The 14,831-nt window shown below is 39.5% G+C and overlaps 1 protein-coding gene across 3 annotated transcripts in view; it reads right to left on the reverse strand.

Annotated features, from left to right (window-relative positions):
* The window catches only part of IQCA1 (IQ motif containing with AAA domain 1), a 180,527-nt gene that overhangs the window by 108,131 nt on the left and 57,565 nt on the right, over window positions 1-14,831 (reverse strand). For all 3 annotated transcript variants that reach the window (XR_002479595.2, XM_021676891.2, XM_021676890.2), the window contains exon 7: window positions 9,833-9,917. Coding sequence is in view for 2 of the 3 variants with exons in the window: in XM_021676891.2 (XP_021532566.2) it covers window positions 9,833-9,917 (85 nt within the window). In the remaining variant the exon portion in view is untranslated. The remainder of the gene's footprint in view (window positions 1-9,832; window positions 9,918-14,831) is intronic.

Raw genomic sequence — 14,831 nt, forward strand, 5'->3', positions numbered from 1 at the left:
ATGGTAGGGGGCTCCAAGGTTGTTTTCTGGCATGCTTGCAGTAGCTGCTCTGGGTCCCTGGCCCAGAGCACCTGTGGAGGCAGTAGCTAGGGTGGTTTCAAGAAGGAGGCATGGTGACTTAGGGACCTAGAGAACATGAGGGCCACTGGAGTGGGTCACTGGGCTGGGGTCACTGTGGTAGGAGCAGTCATGTGGCTCTGGGTGGCTCAGGGAGGGACGGGTAGAAGACTCAGGCACCTGGAGACTCTGAAGGTGAAAAGAAATGCAGCGTCCTTAGTGGCAAAAGCTGAAGGAGGTCCACTGCTTCTGTGCAGGCAGTTGGTTTCCTCAACTGTGAAAACTGTAGAGTTCTCTGCAGGATATGCTACTGGGGTTCATGATAACAAACCCTGGGCCGGGCGCACTGGCTCACACCTGTAATCCCAGCACTTTGGGAGACCAAGGTAGGTGGATCACCCAAGGTTGGGAGTTCGAGACCAACCTGACAAACATGGAGAAACCCCGTCTCTACTAAAAATACAAAATTAGCCAGGCATGGTGGCGCATGCCTGTAATCCCAGCTACTCAGGAGGCTGAGGCAGAAGAATCACTTGACCCAGGAGGCGGAAGTTGCGGCAAGCCAAGATCGTGCCATTGCACTCCAGCCTGGGCAACAAGAGCAAAACTTCGTCTAAACACACACACACACACACACACAAACAAACAAACAAAAACAAAAACCCTGAGGGGTACTCTGTAGTGAAAGTTGCAGGTGGTTGTGTGGTGGCCCTTGAGGGCTGTTGAGTTCCTCAGCAGAGGTCTGCTGGAGTCCTGGGCTAAGCAGTCTACTGGGCTTTGTGGTGACTCCCAGCATGCGGCTGATCACAATAGACTTGCTAAAAAGTCAACCCAAATACTTTGGATATGCTTCCAAAGACATTTTGTGTACATATATGCACATATACATATAATACACACACACACACACACACACATACACACACATAGCATACTAACATCCTTGTGTTATGTTGCCAATTGTATAGGTGAAAAACAGTATGTCATTGGAGGTATCTCGTTTTTAAAACCAATACAAAATTTATTTTGCCTACACTCCTCAGTTATAATAAAATCTTCCAAGTGAATACAGATGTACACATGCAAACACACAAATGCACATTATAAACATCAATTTGTCATTTATATAAACATTAGCATATTATACACACTGTTCTTGTTCTGCATTTTTCATCTAATAATATATCTTGGCCATCTTTCCTTAGTGGTACATAGAGAGCTTCATGGTTCATTTTTTACAGGTGTACTGTAATACTTTATTTGTCTGTTCCCCTACCAAATAAGATTGAGGTTATTTCTAATCTTTTGCTATTACTAACATTGTTGCCATGAATATACATGCAAATATCATTTTGCAGGTGGTCAACATATCTGCAGGATAAATTCCTTAAAGTAGAAATACTGGATCAAGTGTATGCACATTTGTAATACTGTTAAACTTGCCACCATGGGTTGTGTCCATTTACCCCTCTGCCAGCAGTGTAGGCGAGGGCCAGTTTCCACATATGCTTGTCATAGTGCATCTTGTTTGCCAGTGGCATGAGTGAAAAATGTAGTTGTTTTGTTTTTTTCAAGAAGCCAATATTGAATTTATTTTGCTCCTGCTCATCAACTCGAGCAAAATCTTCTAAAGTTAAAAATGTACTTTACTGCCTATTAAGTCAGTCATCATATTTTTTTTTGGCCTCAGAGCCAAATCTGGCCTGGTGCCTGTTTTCTTTTTTCAAAATATAATTTTATTGAAGCATATCATATACTCACCCATTTCAAGTGTACAATTCAATAGTTTTTCAGCAAGTATATCAAGTTGTGTTGCACTACCATAAATCAGCTTGAGAACATTTTTATCACCCCAAAATGATTCTCTCATTTCCATTAATTACTAATCCCTTTTCTCTTTCCTTCCCAGGTGTATTAGTCCATTCTCACAATGCTATGAAGAAATGCCCAAGAGTGAGTAATTTATAAAGGAAAGAGGTTTTTTTTTTTTTTTTTTTTTTTTTTTTTTTTTTTTTTTTTTGAGACGGAGTTTCGCTCTTGATACCCAGGCTGGAGTGCAATGGCGCGATCTCGGCTCACCGCAACCTCCGCCTCCTGGGTCCAGGCAATTCTCCTGCCTCAGCCTCCTGAGTAGCTGGGATTACAGACACGCGCCACCATGCCCAGCTAATTTTTTGTATTAGTAGAGACGGGGTTTCACCATGTCGACCAGGATGGTCTCCGATCTCTTGACCTCGTGATCCACCCGCCTCGGCCTCCCAAAGTGCTGGGATTACAGGCTTGAGCCACCGCGCCCGGCCAGGAAAGAGGTTTAAGTGACTCAGAGTTCTGAATGGATGGGGAGGCCTCAGGAAACTTACAATCATGGTGGAAGGGGAAGCAAACATCCTTCTTCACATGGCAGCAGGAGACAGAAGTGCCGAGCAAAGGGGGAAAAGCCCCTTATAAAGCCATCAAATCTTGTGAGAACTTACTCACTATCATGAGAACAGCATGAAGGTAACAGCCTGCATGATTCAATTACCTCCTAACAGGTCCCTCCCATGAAAAATGGGCATTATGGGAACTACAATTCAAGATGAGATTTGGGTGGGGACACAATCAAAGCATATCACCAAGCAAGCACTAATCTACTTTCTGTATCTACAGGTTTACTTTTCCTGGACATTTCATATAAATGGAATCATATAATATATACTCTATTGTGTCTAGCTTCTTTCACTTTGCATAATGTTTTTATATGGCATAATGTTTTAAGTTCGTCCATGTTGTAGCATGTATCAGTTGTGTGTTCCTTTTTAATTGACAAATAATATTCAGTTGCATGGACATACCACATTTTACTTATCTATTCCCCAGTTGATATGTATTTAAGTTGTTTCAAATTTTTGGCAATTATGAGTAATGCTGCTATGAACATTCATCTACAAATGTTTTTGTGTGGATGTATGTTTTCATTTCTTTTGGATAGAGTCCTAAGAGAAGAATTCCTTGGTCCTTTGGTAAATTTATGTTTAACTTTTAAAAACTGGCATGTTTTCCAAAGTGGCAACATTTTACATTCCCACTGGCAATATATGAGGGTTTCCTTTTCTCCACAGCTTCAACATCTGTAATTGTTTTTTTTTGTATCCATCCTCATGAGTGTGAAATAACATTACATTTCAGTTTTACTTTTTATTACCTTAATGATGAATAATGTTGAACATCTTTTCATGTTCTTATTAGCTATCCATATATCTTCCTTTGTGAATTGTCTGTTCAAATCTTTTGCCTGTTTTTTGATTGAATTGTTTGTCTTCTTATTTGATGTGTAAGAGTACTTTGTATTTTCTGACTATAAGTCCTTTAGCAGGTAGATATTTTGCAAATATCTTCTCCCAGTCTACTTGTATTTTCATTTTCTTAATGGTATCTTTTGAAGTGCAAAAGTTTTGCATTTTGTTGAGGTTCAACTGATCAATTTTGTCTGTCAGTGTAGTTTTAATTTGCATTTCTTTTATATGTGTGAGGCTGATTGTGTTTTCATATGTTGAACATCTTTTATCATGTTTTGAATTCATTTGGATTTTCTTTTCTGAGAACTGTCTAGTCATATCCTTTTGCTGTTTTTTTTTTGAATTGGGTTATTAATCTTTTTCTTATAGAGCTGCAGGAGTTCCTTACATATTAGAAGAAAGGTCTCTTGTCTGTGATACTCATCACAAATAATTCTCTCAGGGTGTCATCTGTCATTTCCCTTACTCAGGATATTTTTTTCCATGTAGTATTAAACAAATTTTGTGTGTGTGGTTGAATTTATCCGTTTTTTTTTTTCTGGTATGACTCCTGGATTTGTACTGTGGTTAGAAAGGTCTTTCCCATTCTGAGGTTATGACATATTTCTTTCTTAGCTTCTTCTATTCCTTTTGTGCTTTTGTTTTATTTTATATGTAAGTCTTTGATTCATTTGGAATCATTCCAGAGTAAGTATAAAGAGTTAGGTATTTAATTTTCTCTTTTATTTTTGTAGACGAAACCTGGTTCTTCTTATACCATTTCTTTTCTTTTTTTCTTTCACATTTGAGGGGCTGTCTTTATTATATACTAAATTTCCATACGTATTTGGGTCTATTTCTTGATTTTCTGTTCTTTTTCATTGCTGTGCCTTTTTAGTCTTTTGTCTGTGTCAATGGGCTCCTAAGAATATGTTTTAGTACCTGGCAAAGCTAGTTCCTCCTCATTATGCTTTATTTTCAGAATTCCACTGGTTATTCTTGATTATTTGCTTTCTACTTAAAGTTTAGTTTGGTCATCCTCCCTGCCTCCTCTCCCTCCAGTGCCCCAATATAATGCCATTGGTGTTTTTATTTGGATCACATTATGTTTATAGATGATGTTGAGGAGTCAAGGTATGTATGGTGTTGAGCATTCCCACCTAAGAGCATGTATGCTTTTCCATTTCTTCACATCCTCAGGAGTGTTTTAAGTTTTTCTTCACATAGAATGTACATTTATCATTAAGCTTATTCCTGAGCATTTTATCTCTGCATTGTTCCTGTTATAAATTGTCTCTTACATTATATTTTCTAGCTAGCTACTGTTTGTATGCACCACAGCTATTGCTTTCTGCATATTAATTTTGTAATCCCCCATCTCGTTTCTCACATTATTTGAAGAGTTTTTTAATTTATTCTCTTTGCTTTTCCAAGTATTGAGCATATGTGCAAAAGCTTATCATTTGCCTCTTCTGTTCCCCTTTCTGTATCTCTGTGTTCTTTCTCTTGTCTAATCCTGTTTCGTAGTTCCTATGGGAGAATGTTAAATAATAGTAGTGATAGTGGCCATTCTTGTATTTTTCCTGACATTCATTAGTGGAAATGTTTCTAGTGAATTATTTAAGCATGATATTGGGTTTTGAACTAAGAAATATTTTATAATGTTCAACAAGTATCCATCTATTCCAATTTTGTAAAGTTCTATTTTTAAGTATCAAGAATGGATATTAAGTTTGTAAAATGCCCTTGCAGCCTCCACAATGACAAGCTTATGGTTTTCCCTTTTGGATTTTTAAATATGATGCAGTGCCTTCACAGACATCCTAAACCCAAACCATTCGTGCATCCTGGACTAATCACCACTTGATTATGGTGTTTTACTAATTTAATGTGGTGCTGGTTTTAGTGTGCTAATACTTTAGTTAAAATGTTTGTGTTAATACTAATAAGGGAGATTGGTCTGTGTTTTTTTGTGTGTGTTCAATCTTTATTGGGGGTTTGGCATCAATGTTATGCTCATTTCATAAAAAATATTTGTATTATTTTTGTGTTTTATTAATATATATTTAACCCTGTATGTGTATTGTTATAATGATAATGCTTGGCCTACTTTCTACTCATACTCCAACTACAATGGCTACTATTACTGCTATTATTAACGTTACTAACAACTGCTAAGGTTTTCTGAAGGGTTTCAATGTGCCAAACTCTGTTCTAAGTACCTCACGTGTGTTGTCTCATCTAATTATTACATCAGTTTGGGGATGTAGGTATTGCTAGTAATCTCCAAATGAATTTCTAAATGAGAAAACCGCATCGGGGGCTGCGGGGAGTGAAGCTTGCCTAAGGTTGCAGATCTAGTGTGTGGGGGAACTGCGATTTGTAATCACCATGCTATTCTGACTCTTCAGTCATCTGCCTTTCAAGGCTAAGCTGCTTTGTGGTCTCCTCTGTTCTCTTTCAATGTGTTAACCAGACATCCTCAATTTTATTTTGTTTTTAAAATATTTCTCCTGGACAATTTAGATGTTCTACCAACATTCTTAATCCTATAATCACTACCTTTCTAACTGAACATGAAACGTGTCTGGATGCTTGCCATGGACTTTCAAGACACAACTTGTGTCTGGCAATTTAGCTGGAGGAACAACACCTAAACACATTTAAAAAAGGTGAAATAACCCCAAATCAAAATGATAATCACTCAAGGCAGGGCTTGACAAACTGCCAAGTAATAGGGTCAATATTTAGTGCTCATGGAATTCAGTGGAGGAGCCAGGAGTCCTGTGGAGGGCTGAGGCAGGCTTTGGGAGTGGAGGTTGGCTTCTGATGGAGAAGTGAAGGAAGAGGACTTCCCATGTGCTTAACCCTGAGGGCTCACGGAGGGGGCACAGGGAGGCTGACAGCAGGATCAGTCATGCTGAGATCATGAAACCCTGAGTTACAGCCTGGTTTTCACTGTTGCAGAGACCTTCATGTTACTTAACTAATTCCCTGTTAAAGAACATCAGGCTGTTTTCTTCTTTGTCAATGCAATAAACAAGGCAGAGGTGAACAGCATTCATGGCAGGGGTCAGCAAATTATGGTGCACAGGCCAGCTCTGGCCTGCCGCCTGCCCATTTTTGAAATGAAGTGTGATTGGAACACAGCCATTTCCATCATTTACATGTTATCTATGGGTTCTCTGATGCCTGTATTAGTCTATTCTCACATTGCTATAAAGAACTGCCTGAGATGGGTAATTTATAAAGAAAACAGGTTTAATTGACTCACAGTTCTGCATGGCTGGGGAGGCATCAGGAAACTTATAATCATGGTGGAAGAGGAAGCAAGTGTGGCTTACATGGTGGTAGGAGAGAGAGAGAGAGAGAGAGAGAGTGCAAAGGAGGAGGAGCCCCTTATAAAACCACCAGATCTTGTGAGAATTCACTATTACAAGAACAGTGTGGGGGAAACCACCCTCATCAGGTCTCCCTGGACATGTGGGGATTTGAGATGAGATTTGGGTGGGGACACAGAGCCAAGTCATATCAATGCCATCTTGGCCGAGTTGAGTAGTTGCCAGCAGAGAATGTATGTGCCACAGCTTAAAATATTTACTGTTTGTTCCTTTACAGAAAAAGGATGTTGACTTCTGACCTATGGCAACTTCTCTTATTATTACTTCTTTAGTATAAATTCCTTAAATAGCATTTATGAACCAAAGCACATACACATGAAAAGTTCAGATATTTATGTGGTCCACGTCCCCCAAAAATGTCACGCTAATTTACATATCCAGTAGCAATGTGTGAGAGTGACTTTTTCCCACATGCACACCAACTACAGTTATTACAGTAACTTAGAATTTGTACCGGTCCTATAGGTGAAAAGAGATATGGCAACATTACCTTACAAATTTATTTGCCAGTGAGTTTTAAAACTTTTTCTTGTGTTAAATTACTGTTCATATTATTTGCTTTCTTTTTTTTATCATAGTGCTCCAATTTTTGTTACTATTTTCTGATAAATCTTTATATATGAAAAATACCCATCATCATATATGTTGCAAATGTTTTCCTCAGTTATCATATAACTTGAACTTCATTTGGGATTTTTTTGGGCCATTTTGCTATTTCAGTTTTATGTAGTTAAACGAAATACACGAGCAGATTCTCTTCACGGTGTTTGCCTATGGTGACATGCTTATGAAATTTTTCTCCAATTCAAACAATTTCTTTAGTAATTTGTGGTTTAACATTTTTGTATGTAAATATTTAATTCATCTGAAATTTGTTTTGTATAATAAGGAAGACTTTACTTGATTCTGCCAAATGATGAGCCAATTATTATTTACTAAATAATATTATTTATTAGGCTGTCCTTCCCCATTTATTTGAAATGTCATCATTAGTCTACTGAATTCTGATATATATACCTGATTCGGTTTCTGAGCACACTATTCTAAAGTCAGACTACTTGAGTTTGAATCTCAGTTCTGCAACTTATTAAATGTGAATTTGAATTTCTATTTTGCTGGTTCACCATTTACAAGCTTGTTTCATAACATTCATGTGCATGCTTTATCTCTTCCTTAGCCTGCCAACTTCTCAAGAGGAAGAACTTTTAATTTGCATATATAATTTGCAGATTTTTTATCTTCAGAGTTTGGAAAAATTAAATGAGTTGACTCACATAAAGTGCTTGCATCGTACCTGGCACAGAATATTTGTTCAACAAATGTTGTCTGTTATTTTTGTTATCTGTCCATTCATTTTTCAGCATTGTGGTGTTTTGGTTACTTCATATCTTTATAATTTGTTTTATATCAACATGGAAAGTTTCTTATTATAGTTTTAAAAAAACTTTTGGAATATTTCCATGCATTCATTCTTTAGATACTTAAAAATTATTATGTCAATAAAAACTTGTTTTAATTTTAATTGGAATTGCTTTAACTTCATAGAATAATGAAAATACAGTGTGTATTTGTACTTTATTGAGTCTTTTTATCCAGATAATTGTTCAGTCTATCCTTCAAGTCTTCTTTCATTTTCTTCCATGAGATTTTGTCAGTATAATTCTGGACAATTCTGTATAATTTGTCAATATAATTTCTTGTTAAATTTATTAGGTTTCCTATGGAGATAGGAATGATAAAATTATCACTTTAAAATATTTATCACTTCTTTCCTTTTTCTTGTTTAATATTTTTTAGAATGTCCACGGAAATATTCACCAATAGTTCTGATAGCAATTATTATTTTCTTGATTTTGACATTTTTGTCAACAGACTTAACCTAACAGTTTTATTTCCTTAAGAAAGAAAAAGTTTGAATTTAATTAAAAAAATTAGAGACTATGTTCTCATGGCTATAAAACTAATATTATCTTTATTAAGAAAAACTAAATAAATATTATTTAACACTTACTATGCACTCAATTCTATGATTTTAAAGAATCGTAAAATAAGCTTCTTGCCCTCAGAAGGTTTATAATCTCATGGAGAAGATAAGCCTTCTGTTCTTTTGTTCAGCAAACATTTGTTGAATGCTTATATATGCAAATTAAAAGTCCTTCCTCTTGAGAAGGTGGCAGGCTAAGGAAGAGATAAAGCATGCACATGAATGTTATGAAACAAGCTTGTAAACGGTGAACCAGCATAATAGAAATTCTAATAAAATGCTGCATGTTTGGAGGCCGCCCTGCGTTACAAGAAAAGTATCCATGTGAAGTAGCGTAGGGTAAATGTCAAATGAGTGAGGTTAATAACACAGAGCTTTAGAGGAAGGGTTAGTCATCCAGGTTGTGGGCAGTTGGGGAAAATTTTACTTAGGAGATAAGATAAATTGTCCTTATCGATTTTCACGTTGACAATGCCTCTAATGACTCATCATTGAGTATAATGCAAATCTTCTCATGGTTTCTATGCTAAATACTGTGAGGCTAAGAAGAATTTTCCTATTCCTAGTTTATGAAGACATTCAAAAAATAGTTTTAGATGTCAGTTTCATCAAATGCCACTGAAGCATCTATAGAGATGATCAAAGGTGTTTCACTTGAAGAACATTAATAAGGCAAGGAGCTGGGTCCTGACAGGGGAGCAGTCGCTCAGCAGAAGGGCGCCCAGAGCTCAGGAAGAGAGAGCATGGCACACTCAGAGGACCAGCAACATGAGCCGGGAGCACAGGTGAGTGGACTGCTGGGGCCAAAGGCCTGCCGATGGGGTAGGGCATAGAGATGAGAGGGAGAGGAAGCTGGCACTAGAACGTGAAGGGCTCCTGCCGTCGAGCTACTCAGAATTGACTAACAAAGTGACCTGCACACGTCATCACATCTCTTTCAAAGAAGGGAAAAAAATGAACTCACTTTGAATAAATATGAAACTATGTACATTGATGAACACTCAGGAGTATTTCCACGTAAATATTTGTAGTAAGATAACCAAAATCTAACAATGTTATAAACTCATTAATTTTAAAGTTTAGAGGACTGTCACTTGAGATATTTACATTTTATTTTTCAAGCATATTTATACCTGTTGTGTGGTCTTGTTAGAAAAAATAATAGCTGATCCTCCTTCTTCAATGTCAGGATAGTCAGGAAATGTTCCAGTTAAATTCCTGCAGAAAGAAAATAAATAGCATATTAAAATAGAAATGAAATCCTCCCTTGTTATATACCCCATTTAATTGATTTGCTTATGTTCATTTAAATGAGTGACGGTCATTAACGGTGGGGGGTTCCCTGTAGATCAAGGGCCAGGCATAGTGTCTTAAAGAAGCAGAAGGGACTGATGACATTCAGTGGCAGGTTTCCTTCCTCTAGAGAATTGTTAGTCTGATACAAACATCTCTCTTTAAAACAGATTGTACTTTTTTCCTTCCTTTTTCTTTTTTAATGTTGAGATGCTGTGTTTGAGTTAAGAATGAAGACAGAAGCACAAATCATTTCTTCCTGTTTAAAATTAAGGATAAACACAAGATTTTGAAACTAAACAGAAGGACGGAGTTGTCGAAATTACATGGTTAGTAATAGTGTGTGAAATACGCACCCATGCCTTAGGTTTTAGTTAAGCCTGAGGCCCTATGTTTTATGGATTCCAAATAGTATTATTTTTCCGTAACCACATAATTTCTACATTTAAAAAAAGCAGACTTTGAAATTTAATGTTGAGAATTTCAAAAGGAATAGGTAGGTAGTATTCTTAAGAGAAATGGACTTTGACATGAAAGTTATATTTATTCTACATAAGACTACCTGCCAAGTTGGTCCCATTAATTCACAGAAGTACAGAATCTGAGGTTTAGAGGTGACCACCATGTTTAAAATGACTCGTAAAAAGCTGGTTTTCAAACTTTTGGCCTTAGAAGCCCTTTATATTCTTAACAATTTTTGAGGATCCCAAAAAGTATTTGCAAGATGAGTTATAGCTATTGAAAATTTACTGTGTTAAATATTAAATTTGGCTGGGCACAGTGGCTCACGCCTGTGATCCCAACACTTTGGGAGGCTGAGGTGGGAGGATCACTTGAGTCCAGGAGTTTGAGCCTGCAGTGAGCCATGACTGCACCACTGCACTCCAGACTGGGTGACAGAACAAGATCCTATCTCCAAAATAAACAAATAATTAAAGCTTAGAAATTCATAAAATATATATTTTAGTACATTTAAAAATAAAGTAAACTCATTATATGTTAACATAAATAACATTTTATGGATAATGAATATAGTGTCCAAAACTAAAAGAAAAAAGTAGCGAGAAGAGTGTTACCACTTTGCATCTTTTCAAGTCTCTTTCGTGTCTGGCTGAATGGCAACTAACCGGATGCTTGCATCTGTTTCTGCACTCAGCCTGTGGAAATCTGTTGTTTGGATGAAGTAGAGGAAGAAAATCTGTCTCACATGAATGAGTTAATAGGACAAGAAGCACTATTTTCATATCCTTTTTAGCTAACTGGGAATCTTCCGCTTTGATCCTACACCACAGCTAGACGAGTCATAGCTTCCTGAAGACCAGTTGTGATGTGGAATCTGAACCTGTATCAACGAACTTTCCCTCTCTCTGTCACGTGAAAATCCATGGATCTGTCTTGTGCCTGGAATAGACCTTTGATCCATGCATGATTTTGTGGCCTCAGCTCAAATTTTACCATTGGCAACAACCACTGTCGATGGTTTGTTCTTCTTCTGGTTCCCTGGATTCACTTTCGAGAAAAAGTCTCCGCAAAACCCAAAGTCCAGAGTTTGTCAGTTGTTTTCTCAAGGGAAAGATGATGTTCCATTAAGAAGCGGCTGGTTCAGTCTGAGTCTTATCCCCCTCACCGGCGTTTCTTGGAGACAATCTTCACGCTTTGGTGTGCAGCAGAAGGGATTTATAAGCACTTCCGATTTTGTGATACAGAATGTTAAAAAGCTATGCATTTCAAGGGTCAAGTCTTAATCATATTATTTTTTACTGCATCCTCAAAAACATTATCAAATAAAATAAAAGTTGAAGTAAAAATAATAATTCTAAGTTCCGGGGTACATGTGCAGGACGTGCAGGTTTGGTCCATAGGTAAATGTGTGCCTTGGTGGTTTGCTGCACAGATCCACCTATCACCTTAGTATTAAGCCCAGAGTCCACTAGTTATTCTTCCTGATGTTCTCCATCCCCCAGTCCTCTGCCACAACAGGCCCTACCCATGTGTCCGAGTATGTTGATCCCCTCATGTGTGTTGTTCTCCTCCATGTGTCTGTGGGGGATGCATGGCTCTCACTGTCCTCACTGTTCAGCTCCCACATTTAAGAGAGAACATGCAGTGTTTGGTTTTCTGTTCCTGCATTAGTTAACTGAGGATAACAACTTCCATGTCTCCGCAAAGGACATGATCTCATTCCTTTTTATGGCTATGTAGTATTCCACGGTACCACATTTTCTTTATCCAGTCTATCATTGATGGGCATTTGGGCTGATTTCATGTCTTTGCTATTGTGAATGGTGCTGCAATGAACGCAGGTATCTTTATAAAATAATGATTTTTTTTTTTGAAACGGAGTCTCACTCTCTCACCAGGCTGGAGTGTAGTGGCACGATCTCAGCTCACTGCAACCTCTGCCTCCTGGGTTCAAGTGATTCTCCTGCCTCCCTAGTAGCGGGGATTACAGGCACCTGCCACCATGCCTGGCTAATTTTTTTTTTTGTATTTTTAGTAGAGATGGATTTCTCAAGGGAAATGCCATCATGGGCACGTACCCTGTCTTTGTTTGCTAGGGATCCCAGGCCCCTGGAGAGGCATAGGATGTCCTTTGGACGCTTGGACACACATGTTCACCAACCTGGTGCCTGGAACACACAGGCAGAATGCCTGGAAAACCCTCTGCTATGCCTAGGGCTGACACATGATGTGGGCATCCATATTATTCAAACAAGTGGAACTTCAAAATGCTGGGCTCTGGGCCCTGGACAGGCCCTGCCAGCCACACACACCTCAGGGCTCAAGCGCTGTCCGCACATGTGTCCCAGGGAGAGGAGGGTGGGGAGCACCACCTTCAAGAGCCGATTCATCCCCCTCGGACCCGTCTTGCCACTTCCCCGACTACAGCTGCCGGGCATAGGGTCTCTCAGGCCCTTGGCGTCTCCCACCTCATGCTTCTGGGGACCCTCTCTTCCTTCCATGCCTCATCCCAATCTGACACTCCCCCACAGATCTGCAGGACGCTCACATATCACTCACTTAACAAACATGCAGCTTTCTGAGCTCCCAGCCTCCTCCAGCGACTCTCTCATCCCTGTCTCCTTCTCACCCTGGCTCTTCAAGAACTCTGTGGTCCCTGTCTCCATTAAAGTAGCTCTCACAGGGGGTGATGGGCTGTGCTGTGCCCCCTGCCCACCAACAGTCAATAGTCACATGCAGATGCCCCAGCTGCCAATACCTCAGGATGCGACCAGGCTGGACTGCAGAGGTAACTGGTGGAGACGCAGCCATGCTGGAGAAGAAGGGCTCCATCCAATAGGGCAGGTGGATTCGTGGGAAGAAAAAAGGAAGGGAAGACGCTGTGAAGAGAACCTGGAAGCCGACGAGGAGAGAGGCCTGGACAGAAAGGTCCCCAGTGCCAGAAAAGTTGGGGACCGCTGTGTTACAGATCTCCTCATCTCCATGAGAGTGTCAGCTCATGTTTTAAACGATCACTCCTACAGAGGCGTGTACTCCCTACAAAAGGCTCCAGCATTTGCTTGTAGGTGACTAAACGTGAACTAATGGCGCGGAAACGCCCGATAGAATGGTCTTATCACATCAGCTTTCCCAGACTTCCTGTTCCTGGGTGACTTTTGCCTTTCTTGTTTCTCCTCTTCTGTTTTGTTCTGTAGGTTTGGGTGAAATGAGAGAGTCCTCACACATAGTCCGGGTTATATTTTTCATGCGACCACGTGATGAGTTCCATTTTCTGCCTTGCTTGTTCCATTTGGTGGTTTGGATGCCCAGTTGAAGAGCCGGCTTGGACCTTGCCTGTTGCAATCTGAGAGCAAATGAAAGCTGGCCAGTGGGGGAGGGTGGATTCGGGAATGACAGTGTAGCACATGCTGCACATAAACTTCATCAATCAGCAAAACGATGAAAGTTCGCAGACAATCAAGTGGCTTTGGAATTAAGATTCAAAGTATAATTGAGGGAATGCTGCAATTTAAATAATTATTATGTACAAATGCAGCACATTTAACACAATGATTTTGCAGAGGATTTTGTGTTACAATTGTTTTAAGCAGGAAAGATCTCTGCATCTATTAAAGTGCTTTACAGATCGCAAAGAGAAACCGAGATAATCATCCCCCAAAAGCTTAACATCCTCTTTTTTCTCCACCCCAAAGATACACACCTCAGTAAGATCACTGGCTGTGAGATGAAGGAGAAATTATTTCATTTGATCAAAAAACTTAAACTATGCAAGATGATTAGGGAGGACCTCTTTGATATGATGGCATTTGAGAAAAACCATAAAGCAAGTGAATGAATGTGTCACTTGGTGTATTTTTAATTATTTACACTCACTCTGTCACCCAGGCTGAGTGCAGTGATGTGATTTTGGCTCACTGCAACCTCTGCCTCCCGTGTTCAAGCAATGCTCCTGCCTCTGCCTCCTGAGTAGCTGGGATTACAGGCATGGGCCACCATGTCTGGCTGATGTTTTTATTTTCAGTAGAGACAGGGTTTCACCATGTCGCCCAGACTGGTCTCGAATTCCTGGGCTCAAGTGATCTGCCTGCCTTGGCCTCCCAAAGTGCTGGGATTACAGGCATGAGCCACCATGCCTGGCTGTATTTATTCTTAATATTTTTAAGTTAAGGGTACAGGCTCTGAGGAGGGGGCCTCCAGAGGGCCCAAGGTGCAGCCAGGAGAGCAGAGCTCCTGGAAGGTGGCGGGACAAGGCAGGGGGTGGCGGTGGAGAGTGTCACGCAGACTGTTGTGAGTGGAGGAGCCATGGAATTTCGTGTCCAGAGTAGGGCATCTTTAAGAATGACAGAGGGCGCTGCTATTAATTGAACATAAACTGGG

The sequence above is a fragment of the Aotus nancymaae genome, unplaced genomic scaffold, assembly GCF_030222135.1.
Source record: "Aotus nancymaae isolate 86718 unplaced genomic scaffold, 86718_ANA_hifiasm-v0.15.2.pri h1tg000031l, whole genome shotgun sequence".
Taxonomy (NCBI): Eukaryota; Metazoa; Chordata; class Mammalia; order Primates; family Aotidae; genus Aotus; species Aotus nancymaae.